General features: G+C 42.4%; 1 protein-coding gene across 5 annotated transcripts in view; it reads right to left on the minus strand.

The window, feature by feature from the left end:
* Positions 1–13,377, minus strand: part of DIAPH3 (diaphanous related formin 3) — a 494,215-nt gene that overhangs the window by 400,990 nt on the left and 79,848 nt on the right. For all 5 annotated transcript variants that reach the window (XM_030200561.1, XM_030200564.1, XM_030200562.1 and 2 more), the window contains 2 exons: positions 5,531–5,605; positions 5,370–5,439 (listed from right to left, as the gene is read on the minus strand). In XM_030200561.1, the coding sequence (XP_030056421.1) occupies positions 5,370–5,439; positions 5,531–5,605 (145 nt within the window). The remainder of the gene's footprint in view (positions 1–5,369; positions 5,440–5,530; positions 5,606–13,377) is intronic.

Consider the following 13,377-nt stretch of genomic DNA (forward strand, 5'->3'; position numbering starts at 1 on the left):
TGTATGTTTCAGAAATGTCATTTCCTAGGAAGGAAAATTTCTCCCCTTGACCAATAAATGTAGGACACCTGTGTTTCAGGCTGGGGGAAAAAAAAAAAAAAAAAAAGAGTAGGGTAAAAAAAAGAGCTGCATCTTCTCACATATTTCTTGACATTTTAGCTGAAAAAGAAAAGGTTCTTTCAAGCTCCAAACCATGAGCTCAGTAAGCTATGAATCATTGAGGGCTGTAATCAGGAAGACCTATACCACTAATGAAACAACCAACTTAGCAGGATTCTAACCTCTAGTAAGGAACCCCTCACAACAAGGAAAATCTTCTGGAATTTTAAAGTGCTAGTGGCTAAAATAACAAAAGGCACCTCTATACTATTCTGGGTTGACAGAGAACGGAACTCCTGGTCCTTTTGAGAGTGGATTCCACCACCGTGTAATTGTGAAGTAACTGAGGCTTATCAAAACCAGGTGCGCTGTGGATCCAATACTGGGTGTTGATCTTCTTGGGTATGACCAGGACAGACAGAGGACTCCACATTGGCACCTCCTGTATGGACGGGGAGCGGTCCTCCCGGTGCCAACGCTTCTCTGGTGCCGAATCCTTCGACGTCCCAGAGCTCCCAGCACCATGTGTCGAGGGCGACCAATTTTTATTTATTTATTTGTGGCATTTATACCCCGTTCTTTCATGCACAATATCAGGTTCAATACGGCTTACATAGTATAATACAAAGTATCACAGAGAATACAGGGATGGAACCAATGTATCAAAGAGATGACATAATTACTTAGATTAGGTTCAGTATGGTACGATGTGTCACAGAAATGATACAAAGTATAGATCAAAGTGTCGCAGGGACAGCATAATTTCATAGAGTGGGATAATTAAATTGAGTGGGACAGTGGTAAAAGATGTGTTAAGGGATTGTAGTGTGGGTGATATAGTGGAGTGGAGTTGTGTTTGAGAGTTAGGACGGGTTGTAGGCTTGTTTGAAGAGGTAAGTCTTCAGCAATTTTCGGAAGGGCGGATGTGTTGAGGTATGACGTTCCAGAGTTGGCTGCCAATTACAGAGAAGTTGGATGCGTAGTAGGTTTTGTATTTAAGGCCTTTGCAGTTAGGGAGATGAAGATTGAGATATGTTCTAGAAGTACTGGTCCAGTTTCTGGTTGGAAGTTCAATCAGGTTGGACATGTAGCTTAGGGATTCGCCATTGAGGATCTTGTGGATCATTGTGTGGGCTTTGAAGTGTATTCGTTCCTTGAATGGGAGCCAGTGAAGTTTTTCACGAAGTGGTGTTGCGCTTTTGAATCTTGATTTGCCAAAAATGAGTCTAGCTGCTGTGTTTTGGGCTGTTTGGAGTTTTTTCATGATTTGGGCTTGGCATCAGATGAAGATGCTGTTGCAGTAGTCGGCATGGGTGAGCACTAGAGAGCTGCACGGGAATGGGGTTTGCAGGAATCCTGTGGAACCCGCGGGATTCCCGCAGGGACGGAGGCAGTTCCTGCGAGGCTCCCGCGGGGATGGAAGCAGTTATGCGGTCTTATCGTAGAAGTGTAAGCTGCACCTGCACCAGCCTCTCATCTACCGAATACCAATTTCTTTGAGTGCTGCCTTCTCCTCCTCTTCTTCTTCCTTGCTTTAACAGCACAAATGTGGAAAGTCTTCCATTAAGGAGGTGGTAGAGTCACAAATGATGGCGGAATTCAAAAAGACGTGGGATGAACACAGAGGATCTCTAATTAGAAAATGGAAGTTATATAAAACCTAACCTTAAATGGCTGCATGTGTGTGGATGTGTCAAGTGACGCTTAGATGGCGACTCTGGCTGTGATGAACTAGGGCTGATACCTGGCAGACTTTTATGGTCTGTGTCTCATACATGGCAATCTGGTTTAGGATGGGCTGGAAAGGGCTTAGACAGCAACTTCAGTGGCTGGAACATGAGGACAGTGCTGGACAGACTTTTACGGTCTGTGTCCCACAAATGAGAAGACGAATAGACTGGAGTGGGCTTCAACGGCAACTCCAGTAGTTGGAACATAAGGATAGGGCCAGATAGACTTCTGTGGTCTTTGTTCCAGAAACACGAAAGAAAGACCATAATCAGGTATATAATATCACACTCGTTGATTTAATGATGAATTGATCATGAGTGTGACTATTGGCAGAGTGGATGGACCGTTCAGGTCCATTTGCTGTCACTTACTATGTTACTATTAATCCTCTTTGCTACCAGGCTGGTGCACAGACCTCAGCTCTGACACAGGTACGAGAATCAGATGTCACCTGACCTACTGGCGCGTGCATGTGGCGACCTCTCAGCACACAATGCAAGTGAATCGGAGACAAGTCTTACACATGCGCACCAGAGTGTTCCAACTTCCGTTCCGTCCTTGCCTACAGTGCTGTGGCTCAAATCCAGAGAGAGACTGAGGGAGCTGACTGGAATTTTCTTTTATGTACCATTAAATTCTTACGGGGATGGGTTAAATTCTTGCGGGGATGGGTTGGGATGGGTTAAAGTTTTGCGGGGATGGGTGGGGATGGGTAAGATTTCTGTCCCCGTGCAACTCTCTTGTGGGTTGTACTAGATTGCGGAAAGTTTTCTGTGGAAGGTATGGCTTCACTCTTTTCAGTATCCACATCATATGACTATGCTTCTTAGCCTTGGCCCGAAGCGTGCACCAAATACTGGACAAAAAAGAAAAGGAAAGTTCCCAGCCAAAGTCAAGGCCTAAAGCAGCCTGATGATGACGAAAAACAAAGGAAACTTAAACCCAGAGAAAAAGAATTAAAAACTTAAGGGAAAACAAAGAGAGGAGGCTCCACAACAGGAACACAATATTGGGAGAAAAAATGTATTAAAAAATCACCTAAAGGCGCCAAATAAAGCTCTTTAGGACCGAGCTATGTGAGGAGATGGCAAAAACAACAACAACAAAAAAACCACCCTCTCCTCACCGCTGCAGAAAAAGAACTGAGGAGAAATTGTTCGCATAGCAGGAAGGAAGGTACTCGCACATACACAGTGGAGCACGTCTTGCACTCCACAAAGCTCTGTTTATACTTTTATAAATCCCAGATCGAGTGACACGGGTCAGCGTCACCCACTAGTGAGAATTATAAGCCTGCTTGTTCTCGGAGAATGGAATGTACAGAGAGAGGCATTACATCCTTTTTTCTTCTGGTTATAATGCCTCTGTGCAGGACATTGGTGATCTAACATTACGGCCAAGGCAATAAAACTACTTTTAAAAACTGTGTTACATTTTTAACTTTGGTCCCGGTCCTCCTCCACCCCCCCCCCCTCCCCCGTCTAAAATATCTGTGCTAGTATTTTGTTTTTTTCACTCTTAATTCTAATGTAGTAAGCTTATCATAGCCATAAGGCAGCAGAGTAAAATATTGTGAACCAAAAATGAAAAAGATTAAATCATAAGAAAAGAAGTTTACTTCAAATAATTTTTTATTTTACTTTCATTTTTGTATTAATATTTTCAAAAATGTAAAGCAGGTCTTAAAAACCTATTTGGAAAGGCCTTTAATAGTTATAGGCATACTATAAAGTTTTAAGGGGTGGCTAGGTTACAGAACTATTGTCTATTAAAATAGAAAAGAATACATATTAAACTAACATCTTTTAATCTTTTAATTGAAAACTGCATTTTTGCTATTTGGTATAACTTGAAGGCATATGACATTTAAAAAATATATGAAATCAGAACCATAACATGAAAAATCCATAAAATAGACTTTTCCAAAACATAAAACCCATAGCCCATATTTTGAGAACTTCCATTTTAATGTCCAAGATCTGTCTTGAGCTCAGGCTCTCAGGTACAAGGAATTCTCTGCGCTTGGACCCACACATCCCCGAGCCAGGGTCCCTTGACTCAGGATACCCTGGAACCCTAACGAGAATCCCTCCCTCCAGGGATCTCCATGTTGGGGAGCCTGGGGGTCCCTACAGGCTCAATTTTTTAAATTTCCATCCAATTCTATACAGTGGGTTTACTCAGTTTAGTACTGATTTTGCGGCATTACAATCCTTGCTACAGTCAAATTAACACAAAACTTTAAAAAAAAAAAAAAAAAAAAAAAAACATCACTCAGCACTTAACCAGAAATAAGTCATTGTGCCAAGGTTAACACAGGGGCCCTTTTACTAAGCCGTGTAAGCGTCTACACGTGCTCAACACATGCCAAAATGGAGTTACCGCCAGGCTACCGTGTAGCTTTTGTGGTAATTTCATTTTTGGCATGTGTCCGATATGTGGCATTTGACATGCGTAGATCATTACCACCTGGTTACCACGTGAGACTTTAGCGCTAAGTCAATGACTGGCGGTAAGGTCTCAGACCCAAAATGGACGCACTGCAATTTTCTTTTTTTTTTTTTTTTGTAGGTGCACTCTTAGTAAAAGGACCCCAGAGTTTATTACACCAGGCCCTTAGTTTACCAATAGGTTGATTCTGAGCAGATGATCAAAAGCCCCGTGCTGTTCCAAACAGCGCTCTAAAAATAGCGCTGGAACAGAACGGGGCTTTACAGGATCTATGATCAGAGATAATTGTGTGCAAATTTAAGAACACAATTCTCTCTGATCACGGGGTAGAAGTCCTCCCGCACTTCTTTGACAGGTCTGAGCTGTCAAAAGCCCAGATCTGTCAAACACAGGGGCTGGAGATCCATTGGCCCACCAGATCCCAACTACCCCCGCCTGAACCAAGCAAAACGGGGGCTGGAGGTCTGCCCCCGACCCGATACCCCCTCCCCACAGCAACAGGGGGCTGGAGGTCCAGCGAACCTCCGAACCCAACCCCCCCCCCCCCCCCCCGACATAGATTCAGGGGGGAATGGAGATCCAGTGGGTTTCCAGCCCCCCCCCCCAAACATCCCTTGGATGTCCCTGGTGGCCCAGTGCGCCACAGGTGAATCCCCTCCCCCCCAACTGGTGGTCTAGCAGCTTTTCCCCACCCCCCTACCTGGTCAGGGCTTACCATTCCTCCCCAATGGTCTGCAAGCCCTAATGCCAGCTCTGAGCTGGCCTAGGGTTTGCCAAGGCCGGAGACCCAATCTTCAGTGCGCTGGTCGCTGATCATTGGGGATGAATAGGTTTAGCCCTGATTTGCATGCTAGCTGTGTTCAGAGCCCACAATCACATTGTTTCACGCGCTCGGGGGCTCTGATCATGGGGCGGTAGCAAACGTGTTTGCTTCTGATCATCGGCCCATTAATTGCTCTAAGTCACTACTCTGGTTTTTTTCATCAATTAATCTACTAAAATTTGAAGTCAAAACAACATACTTCAAAAAATCATAGTGAAGAACAAATAAAGGACAACAAAATTGGCAATTAGCAAGTATAACATACCTTGTTGTTCATAAAAGCCTTCAAACACTGCACAACTTTATGCTGAATCTTCTTTTCTATTTTTTCTTGACTGTATTAAAAGATGATTATAAATGAATAACTAATAGCGGAGAAATGCAGCAGGTATTTGCTATTGAATATTACTTATAAGATGCACTTACTGTTTGCCATTTAGCAGTCTTTCCAAGATATCCAGCAACAATCCCAATCCTTCGTGCCCAAAGCTTTCAACCCAACTAAAAGAAATTAATGTGATTGGTAATTAATACAGACATCAAAATACAGAAAATTTAATAGTACCTAAATATTAGCTTAAGTTTAAAAAATATATATATTTGAAAAATGTTCCTCTATGAAGTACCACTGAATTAGAGGCCGACCAATTTTGTTTTCTGCCCAGTTTCAATTTCAGCTGAAAGGCTACTGATGTGGTTTTGGTTTCAGCCAAAAGTGACCATGAATTTTCAGTGGAAACTGAAAATGTGTGCTTTGTCCTGTATGTCTCTTTACCTCCCCCCTCCTCTCCACATGGGTGAATCTCAAAGTCCCTGGCAATCTAGGGGGTGTGTACTCAAGACAGAAATGATCCCCAGTCATTTCTGCCCATGCTGGCTCTGCTCTCAAAACAGCTGCCATGACCTCTAGTGGCAATCTTGCAAGACTGCCTCAAGAGGTCAAGGTAGTTATTTTGAGAGTAAAGCCCACATATGTAAAATCAGTGCAGATCACTCCTGCCCTGACTACACCACTAGACCACCAGGGACTTTAAGGTAGTCTGGGGGGAAGGGGTTATTCTTTGCATTCTTTTTGTATAATGTGATTGCGAGTTAAAAAAGTGAACCAAAAATTTTTTTTAAAAAAGTTTACTTCAAATTATCTTTTTTGTTTTACTTCCATTTTTTATTAAAAGAGGCCATAAAAATTTGTTTGTAAAGGCCTTTAATAGTTTTAAAGGGCGGCAAGTGTACAAAACTATTATCTAATATCTATTCTTTTCTATTTTGATAAACTGGAGTTCTGGTAACATCTTTTAATCTTCTACTATGCAAGTTATGATCTTGCATAGTAGTTTATACGGTAAACAGAGTATTCCAAATAAATGCTTGATACAAAAGTTTAGCATGAATTTAAATCTGTAAATTTGGGATGATAAACCCCTTAGGAATTAGTCTCTCTGTGGCAATATGAGATCAGCTGTCACTCCAAATGCGACAAAGTCAGCCCTTGTAAAAGCACTGCAGCTTTTAATTTGTTTTCATTAGCTGAAGTCCACATGTGCGGTGGTATTTTGCTTGCATTATTTAAACTATTATATTATGTATATACACATACATATGTATACATTTTCTGGGTTGGATACTATTTGGGTGATTCTAAAGAATTTCCAGGCTCTGTTGGGTATGATAAAGAGACAGCATTTTAATCAAACTTGTGGCATACACAGAAGCTAGATTCTATGAGAAAGGAACCTGCAGTGATTGTTTTCAAGCACAAATACTGGCCGATTTATAGTATTAGTAAGGAATTATTACCATGAAATTAAGTTTATATATTAGAAAATAATTTCAGAAGAAATGTATTGCTCGATTGTAAATTTTCAGAGCATGTAGTTCTCGCATTTAGTAAAATCAATGGGTATTTTTATTTTGAATTGTGCCATCAGGCTTGTATAATGTCCACAATTCAGACCAGTGTCTGGACTCCTTTCCCCTATTTTAGTAAAAATCTATATCATGCTTGTCTTTAATCAGTTTTATAACTAAATACAAAATGGGAAACATCTTAATGCTATTTTCTCTTGTTCCTTGTGCACAGTTTGGGTAAGCAAAAAAAGCTGGAATTTTTTTTTTTAACACGTTCTCACAAAGTTCCTGTCTCAGAAGATATTTAGCTACATCTGCATTAACTTGGGAACCTAAACATACCAGATTTGTTGATAAGTCCTTGTTAAAATGGCTCTCCCAGTTGTCAGCCTATGTTGAAGGGTAAACTCCAATGGGTTTAGCAGAGTGCTGCCAACTGCAAGGTCCGACAATCCCCAGTGGGCCTCATTGGTTCACATTCACACAACCAAACTTGAGTTTTCAGTTTCAGCTTTCACTTTGGCTGAAACCAGGCAGTAAGTTTTGGCTGCAGTTTCAGATGCAGCCAAAACTGTTAAAAGCAGTTTTGGTCAGTTTAAACACTGCATTAATAATATGAGGTATGCAAGCACTACAAAAACTGAGCTTAGAAAACAGGGAAGGAAGCTTTCATTGCACCGCAAGGGAGGTTTGTCTTGCTTGTTTCACCATTAACACCTAGTGGCAACACCCAATGAGCATATTAGGATCAGATGAATAAACTACAGCTGTGTTTCACAACCCTCTACCAAAGACATACAGTGGGGGAAATAAGTATTTGATCCCTTGCTGATTTTGTAAGTTTGCCCACTGACAAAGACATGAGCAGCCCATAATTGAAGGGTAGGTTATTGGTAACAGTGAGAGATAGCACATCACAAATTAAATCCGGAAAATCACATTGTGGAAAGTATATGAATTTATTTGCATTCTGCAGAGGGAAATAAGTATTTGATCCCCCACCAACCAGTAAGAGATCTGGCCCCTACAGACCAGGTAGATGCTCCAAATCAACTCGTTACCTGCATGACAGACAGCTGTCGGCAATGGTCACCTGTATGAAAGACACCTGTCCACAGACTCAGTGAATCAGTCAGACTCTAACCTCTACAAAATGGCCAAGAGCAAGGAGCTGTCTAAGGATGTCAGGGACAAGATCATACACCTGTACAAGGCTGGAATGGGCTACAAAACCATCAGTAAGACGCTGGGCGAGAAGGAGACAACTGTTGGTGCCATAGTAAGAAAATGGAAGAAGTACAAAATGACTGTCAATCGACAAAGATCTGGGGCTCCACGCAAAATCTCACCTCGTGGGGTATCCTTGATCATGAGGAAGGTTAGAAATCAGCCTACAACTACAAGGGGGGAACTTGTCAATGATCTCAAGGCAGCTGGGACCACTGTCACCACGAAAACCATTGGTAACACATTACGACATAACGGATTGCAATCCTGCAGTGCCCGCAAGGTCCCCCTGCTCCGGAAGGCACATGTGACGGCCCGTCTGAAGTTTGCCAGTGAACACCTGGATGATGCCGAGAGTGATTGGGAGAAGGTGCTGTGGTCAGATGAGACAAAAATTGAGCTCTTTGGCATGAACTCAACTCGCCGTGTTTGGAGGAAGAGAAATGCTGCCTATGACCCAAAGAACACCGTCCCCACTGTCAAGCATGGAGGTGGAAATGTTATGTTTTGGGGGTGTTTCTCTGCTAAGGGCACAGGACTACTTCACCGCATCAATGGGAGAATGGATGGGGCCATGTACCGTACAATTCTGAGTGACAACCTCCTTCCCTCCGCCAGGGCCTTAAAAATGGGTCGTGGCTGGGTCTTCCAGCACGACAATGACCCAAAACATACAGCCAAGGCAACAAAGGAGTGGCTCAGGAAGAAGCACATTAGGGTCATGGAGTAGCCTAGCCAGTCACCAGACCTTAATCCCATTGAAAACTTATGGAGGGAGCTGAAGATGCGAGTTGCCAAGCGACAGCCCAGAACTCTTAATGATTTAGAGATGATCTGCAAAGAGGAGTGGACCAAAATTCCTCCTGACATGTGTGCAAACCTCATCATCAACTACAGAAGACGTCTGACCGCTGTGCTTGCTAACAAGGGTTTTGCCACCAAGTATTAGGTCTTGTTTGCCAGAGGGATTAAATACTTATTTCCCTCTGCAGAATGCAAATAAATTCATATACTTTCCACAATGTGATTTTCCGGATTTAATTTGTGATGTGCTATCTCTCACTGTTACCAATAACCTACCCTTCAATTATGGGCTGCTCATGTCTTTGTCAGTGGACAAACTTACAAAATCAGCAAGGGATCAAATACTTATTTCCCCCACTGTATCTAGCCAATTGGGTTTTCAACATTATCACAATAAATATGCATGAGAAAGATTTGCATACAATGGATCTCCAATACACAAATAATACAAATAAATGCCACTATACCCTTTTTGTACAGAGTTTTCTCAGTCTCTCAATTTTATATTATAATCTAATCATGCAGAGTATAAATTGCTCTAAAATACAAACCATTCAAAAAAATCTCACACTTTTCTAAGTACTATAGAGAATATTCACGAAGGGATTGATATTCAGCTGTTGGCACTAGGTGTATTCAATGATTTTTGGGGAGCTGGCTAACAAGACGTTTAGTCTGACTTTCAGCACTTAACCGGCTTTGGGTTGGTTACCACATAAATTTCATTCAAGTATTTATATACCGCTTAGTTTCATTTTACAAGTACTGGGTCTGCCCCTAGCGTGTTCACAATCTAAATACTACTACTATTTAGCATTTCTATAGTGCTACAAAACGTACACAGCGCTGCACAAACATAGAAGAAAGACAGTCCCTGCTCAAAGAGCTTACAATCTAGTAGACAAAAAATAAAGCAAACAAATCAATTAATGTGTAGAGGAAAGAGGAGAGGAGGGTAGGTGGAGGCGAGTGGATACAAGTGGTTACGAGTCAAAAGCAATGCTGAAGAGGTGGGCTTTCAATCTAGATTTAAAGAAGGTCAAGGATGGGGCAAGATGTAGGGGCTCAGGAAGTCTATTCCAGGCATAGGACGCAGCAAGACAGAAGGAGCGAAGTCTGGAGTTGGCAGTAGCGGAGAAGGGAACAGATAAGAAGGATTTATCCAGGGAACGGAGTGCACGGGAAGGTGTAGGGAGAGATACTGGGGAGCAGCAGAGAGAGTACATTTATAGGTTAGTAGAAGAAGTCTGAACAGGATGCAAAAACGAATAGGGAGCCAGTGAAGCGACTTGAGGAGAGGGGTAGTACGAGTAAAGCGACCCTGGCGGAAGACAAGACGAGCAGCAGAGTTTCGAACCGATTGGAGAGGGGAGAGGTGACTAAGTGGGAGGCCAGCAAGAAGCAGATTGCAGAAGTCTAAACGAGAGGTGACAAGGGTGTGGATGAGGGTTTTGGTAGAGTGCTCAGAAAGAAAGGGGCGGATTTTATGGATGTTGTAAAGAAAGAAATGACAGGTCCTGGCGATCTGCTGGATATGAGCAAAGAAGAAGAGAGAAGAGTCAAAGATAACCCCAAGGTTTCGAGCTGAGGAGACAGGGAGAATGAGAGAGCCATCAACAGAAATAGAAAACGGGGGAATCGGGGAGGTGGGTTTGGGGGGGAAAATGAGAAGCTCAGTTTTGGTCATATTTAATTTCAGGTGGCGTTGAGACATCCAGACAGCAATGTCAGACAAGCACGCTGAAACTTTGTTTTGGATGTAAGGTGAGATATCAGGGGTAGAAAGGTAGATTTGGGAGTCATCAGCATAGAGATGGTAGGAAAAGCCATGGGATGAGATTAATGAACCAAGGGAAGAAGTGTAGATAGAAAAGAGGAGGGGACCAAGAACAGAACCCTGAGGTACGCCAACAGGCAGAGGGATAGAAGTAGAAGAGGATCCACCAGAATGAACACTAAAGGTGCGGAGGGAGAGGTAGGAAAAGTACCTTAGACTACTGTTGTACCTTGGGCAACCCAGGGTTACACAGAGCTGCAGAGGGAATTGAACTTAGTTCCCCAGGATCTCAACCCACTGCTGAACATCAGGCAGCAGCAGCGGGAGTTGAACTCAGTTGGTCCACAACCTGCTGTGCTAACCATTGGGCCACTCCTTCACTCCTTTGGAGAGCCTTTTATGTGGAATCATTTATATGGTTAACCTGGTCGATTAAGTGTCAAATATCAGTACTTTACCAGCCAAGTCCCAACTCTGCTACCAAACGCTACCAAAATAGCCAGCTTGCAGTTCGAAACTAACTGGTTAAGTGTCACCAAAAATTAGTGACAGGAGCTGTTTCTGGCCAGTTAAATCTCTTTGAATATTGACCTGGAAGTTTTTCTATCACATAAGAGAAATTAAAAGCAAACTCACTCCATTTACACAAATCAAAATATTTTGATGGCTTCCTTTCTAAAGTCAGGACAACCTCAGAAACCTTTTCAATAAAACCTTGCCCTCAATTACCATAATGCTGAACTTCATAGATTTAGCCTCACCCAGCATGGTACTTATAACTGTTATAAGCCATTTTAGATGGCTTGTTACTAGGAAAGAAGTGGATAAGTTTTATAACCTAATTATGCATTTTCTTACTGATTGGTTTCTACTCCCTGAAGAGGTGGCATGGGAGTGAAAGACTGGAGAAGTCATGATTCCCCATCATTTTTATTGTGGGTCAAGTGCTTGTTTTGGCTTGATTTGATTCTTTTGTTATGCAACATTCCAAAACATAGTATAGTTGATTACAATACAAGGTCAAATTAGAACTGAATTTCTTATCCTTGATTCCTGCTAGACCAGTCCAGTTGAGACCAACAGGAAATGACCCCCTACCAAGAAATGGAAACAGAGAATCTGAACTGTTCCAGTGACATTACCAACATAAGGAGTGAGGCAGCCTAAAACTTGTCAGCAATGCCAAAGCCAACATTTACCCAATAAAAACTATAAACAATGATCAAGAACCTTAAAAAGAACCCTCTGCAGATTCAGTAACTTATAAACCAGAAATACTGGGAACAGAAAATACAACAAGAATAGGCAGAAACCATAAGTGATTCCCCCCCCCCCCCCCCAAAAAAAAAAAAAAAAAACAATCTTCCTGGCTAGGTCCTCAACTGTTCCTGGCTAGGTCCTCAACTGGTCTAGCAGTAATCAAGGAAAGGAAATTATCAGGCAAAAGGATATACAAAAGCTCTATCTCTCAAAGCTAGAGGAAGGCAAGGCCCCCTCCAATACTGACCTGTCAAAGGCACTATCACTTCTAGACCAAGCATAAATCTTATGGTACCTCACAAAGCAATGCAGCAATAGCCAAACTGCTTCTGGACCCACTCCAGACTTCTATCCAGGATGTCACCTGGGATCTATAGTTTAATAAGCTTGAAGCTCTTTCACCTCCTCAACCCAGTGTGCTAAAGAGGACTTGGAGGCTGCCTCCCATTTGCGCAGCCCATAAACAAAGATCTGATTAGATTTCTGTAAGGTTGTCGTCATCTCCAGATAATGTAAAAGCACTCTGTGGACATCTGACTTATTGAATGCTTGTGCCAACCCTACTTCAAATATGTTAGGAGAGAAATTACCTGATTTACATATAAGGAAGAGACAACCTTAGGCAAGAAGGACAGTCCTGTACAAATGGAAACCAAGCTGGGAGCAATGGATAAATAGGGATCCCTGCACAAAAGGGCCTGCAACTCCGAGACACACCTGGCAGAGCAAATATCTACAAGAAAAATGGCTTTTAAAAAGATTCTTCAAATAGGATTGCTGTAATGGTTGAAACAGAAGCTTACTCAAGGCACTGAGTACAAATTAAGATCAAGAGGTAACATGGCCAGCAGCAGCAGATTAATAAGCTTGACTCCTCAAAAGAGCCACACAACATCCATTGGCACCAATAAGAAAACATCCTTCACCTTACCTCAGAAGAAAGAGTATAAGGCTGCCATTTGAACCTTAAAGGAGTTAACAGCCAAATCTTGATCTAGCGCCCCCCCCCCCCCCCCCCCCTTTGCAGAAATGCTAAGATGGAAGAAATCTGCATGCCAGGGCAACAAAATCACATACCAAGCACCAGTGCTCAAACACCTGCCACATTTGGATAGATGCCAAGGAAGAAGAACTATGGGGATAACTATGACCGACACCAAGTAAACCTTCTACCTCAAATGACGCTTCTAAGGCCAGGCCATAAGCAATCCAGATCTTTCATCATAAACACACCCCAGGGAGTCTGCTAAAAATATTTTTTTTTTAAATCAGATCTGCATAACCAGTGATAGTGAGGTCAGTCTGGAACCACCAGGACAACTAGAAATGGGTGCCTCACAACTATTTGAGGAACTCA

The sequence above is a fragment of the Microcaecilia unicolor genome, chromosome 4 (genome assembly GCF_901765095.1).
Source record: "Microcaecilia unicolor chromosome 4, aMicUni1.1, whole genome shotgun sequence".
Classification (NCBI taxonomy): Eukaryota; Metazoa; Chordata; class Amphibia; order Gymnophiona; family Siphonopidae; genus Microcaecilia; species Microcaecilia unicolor.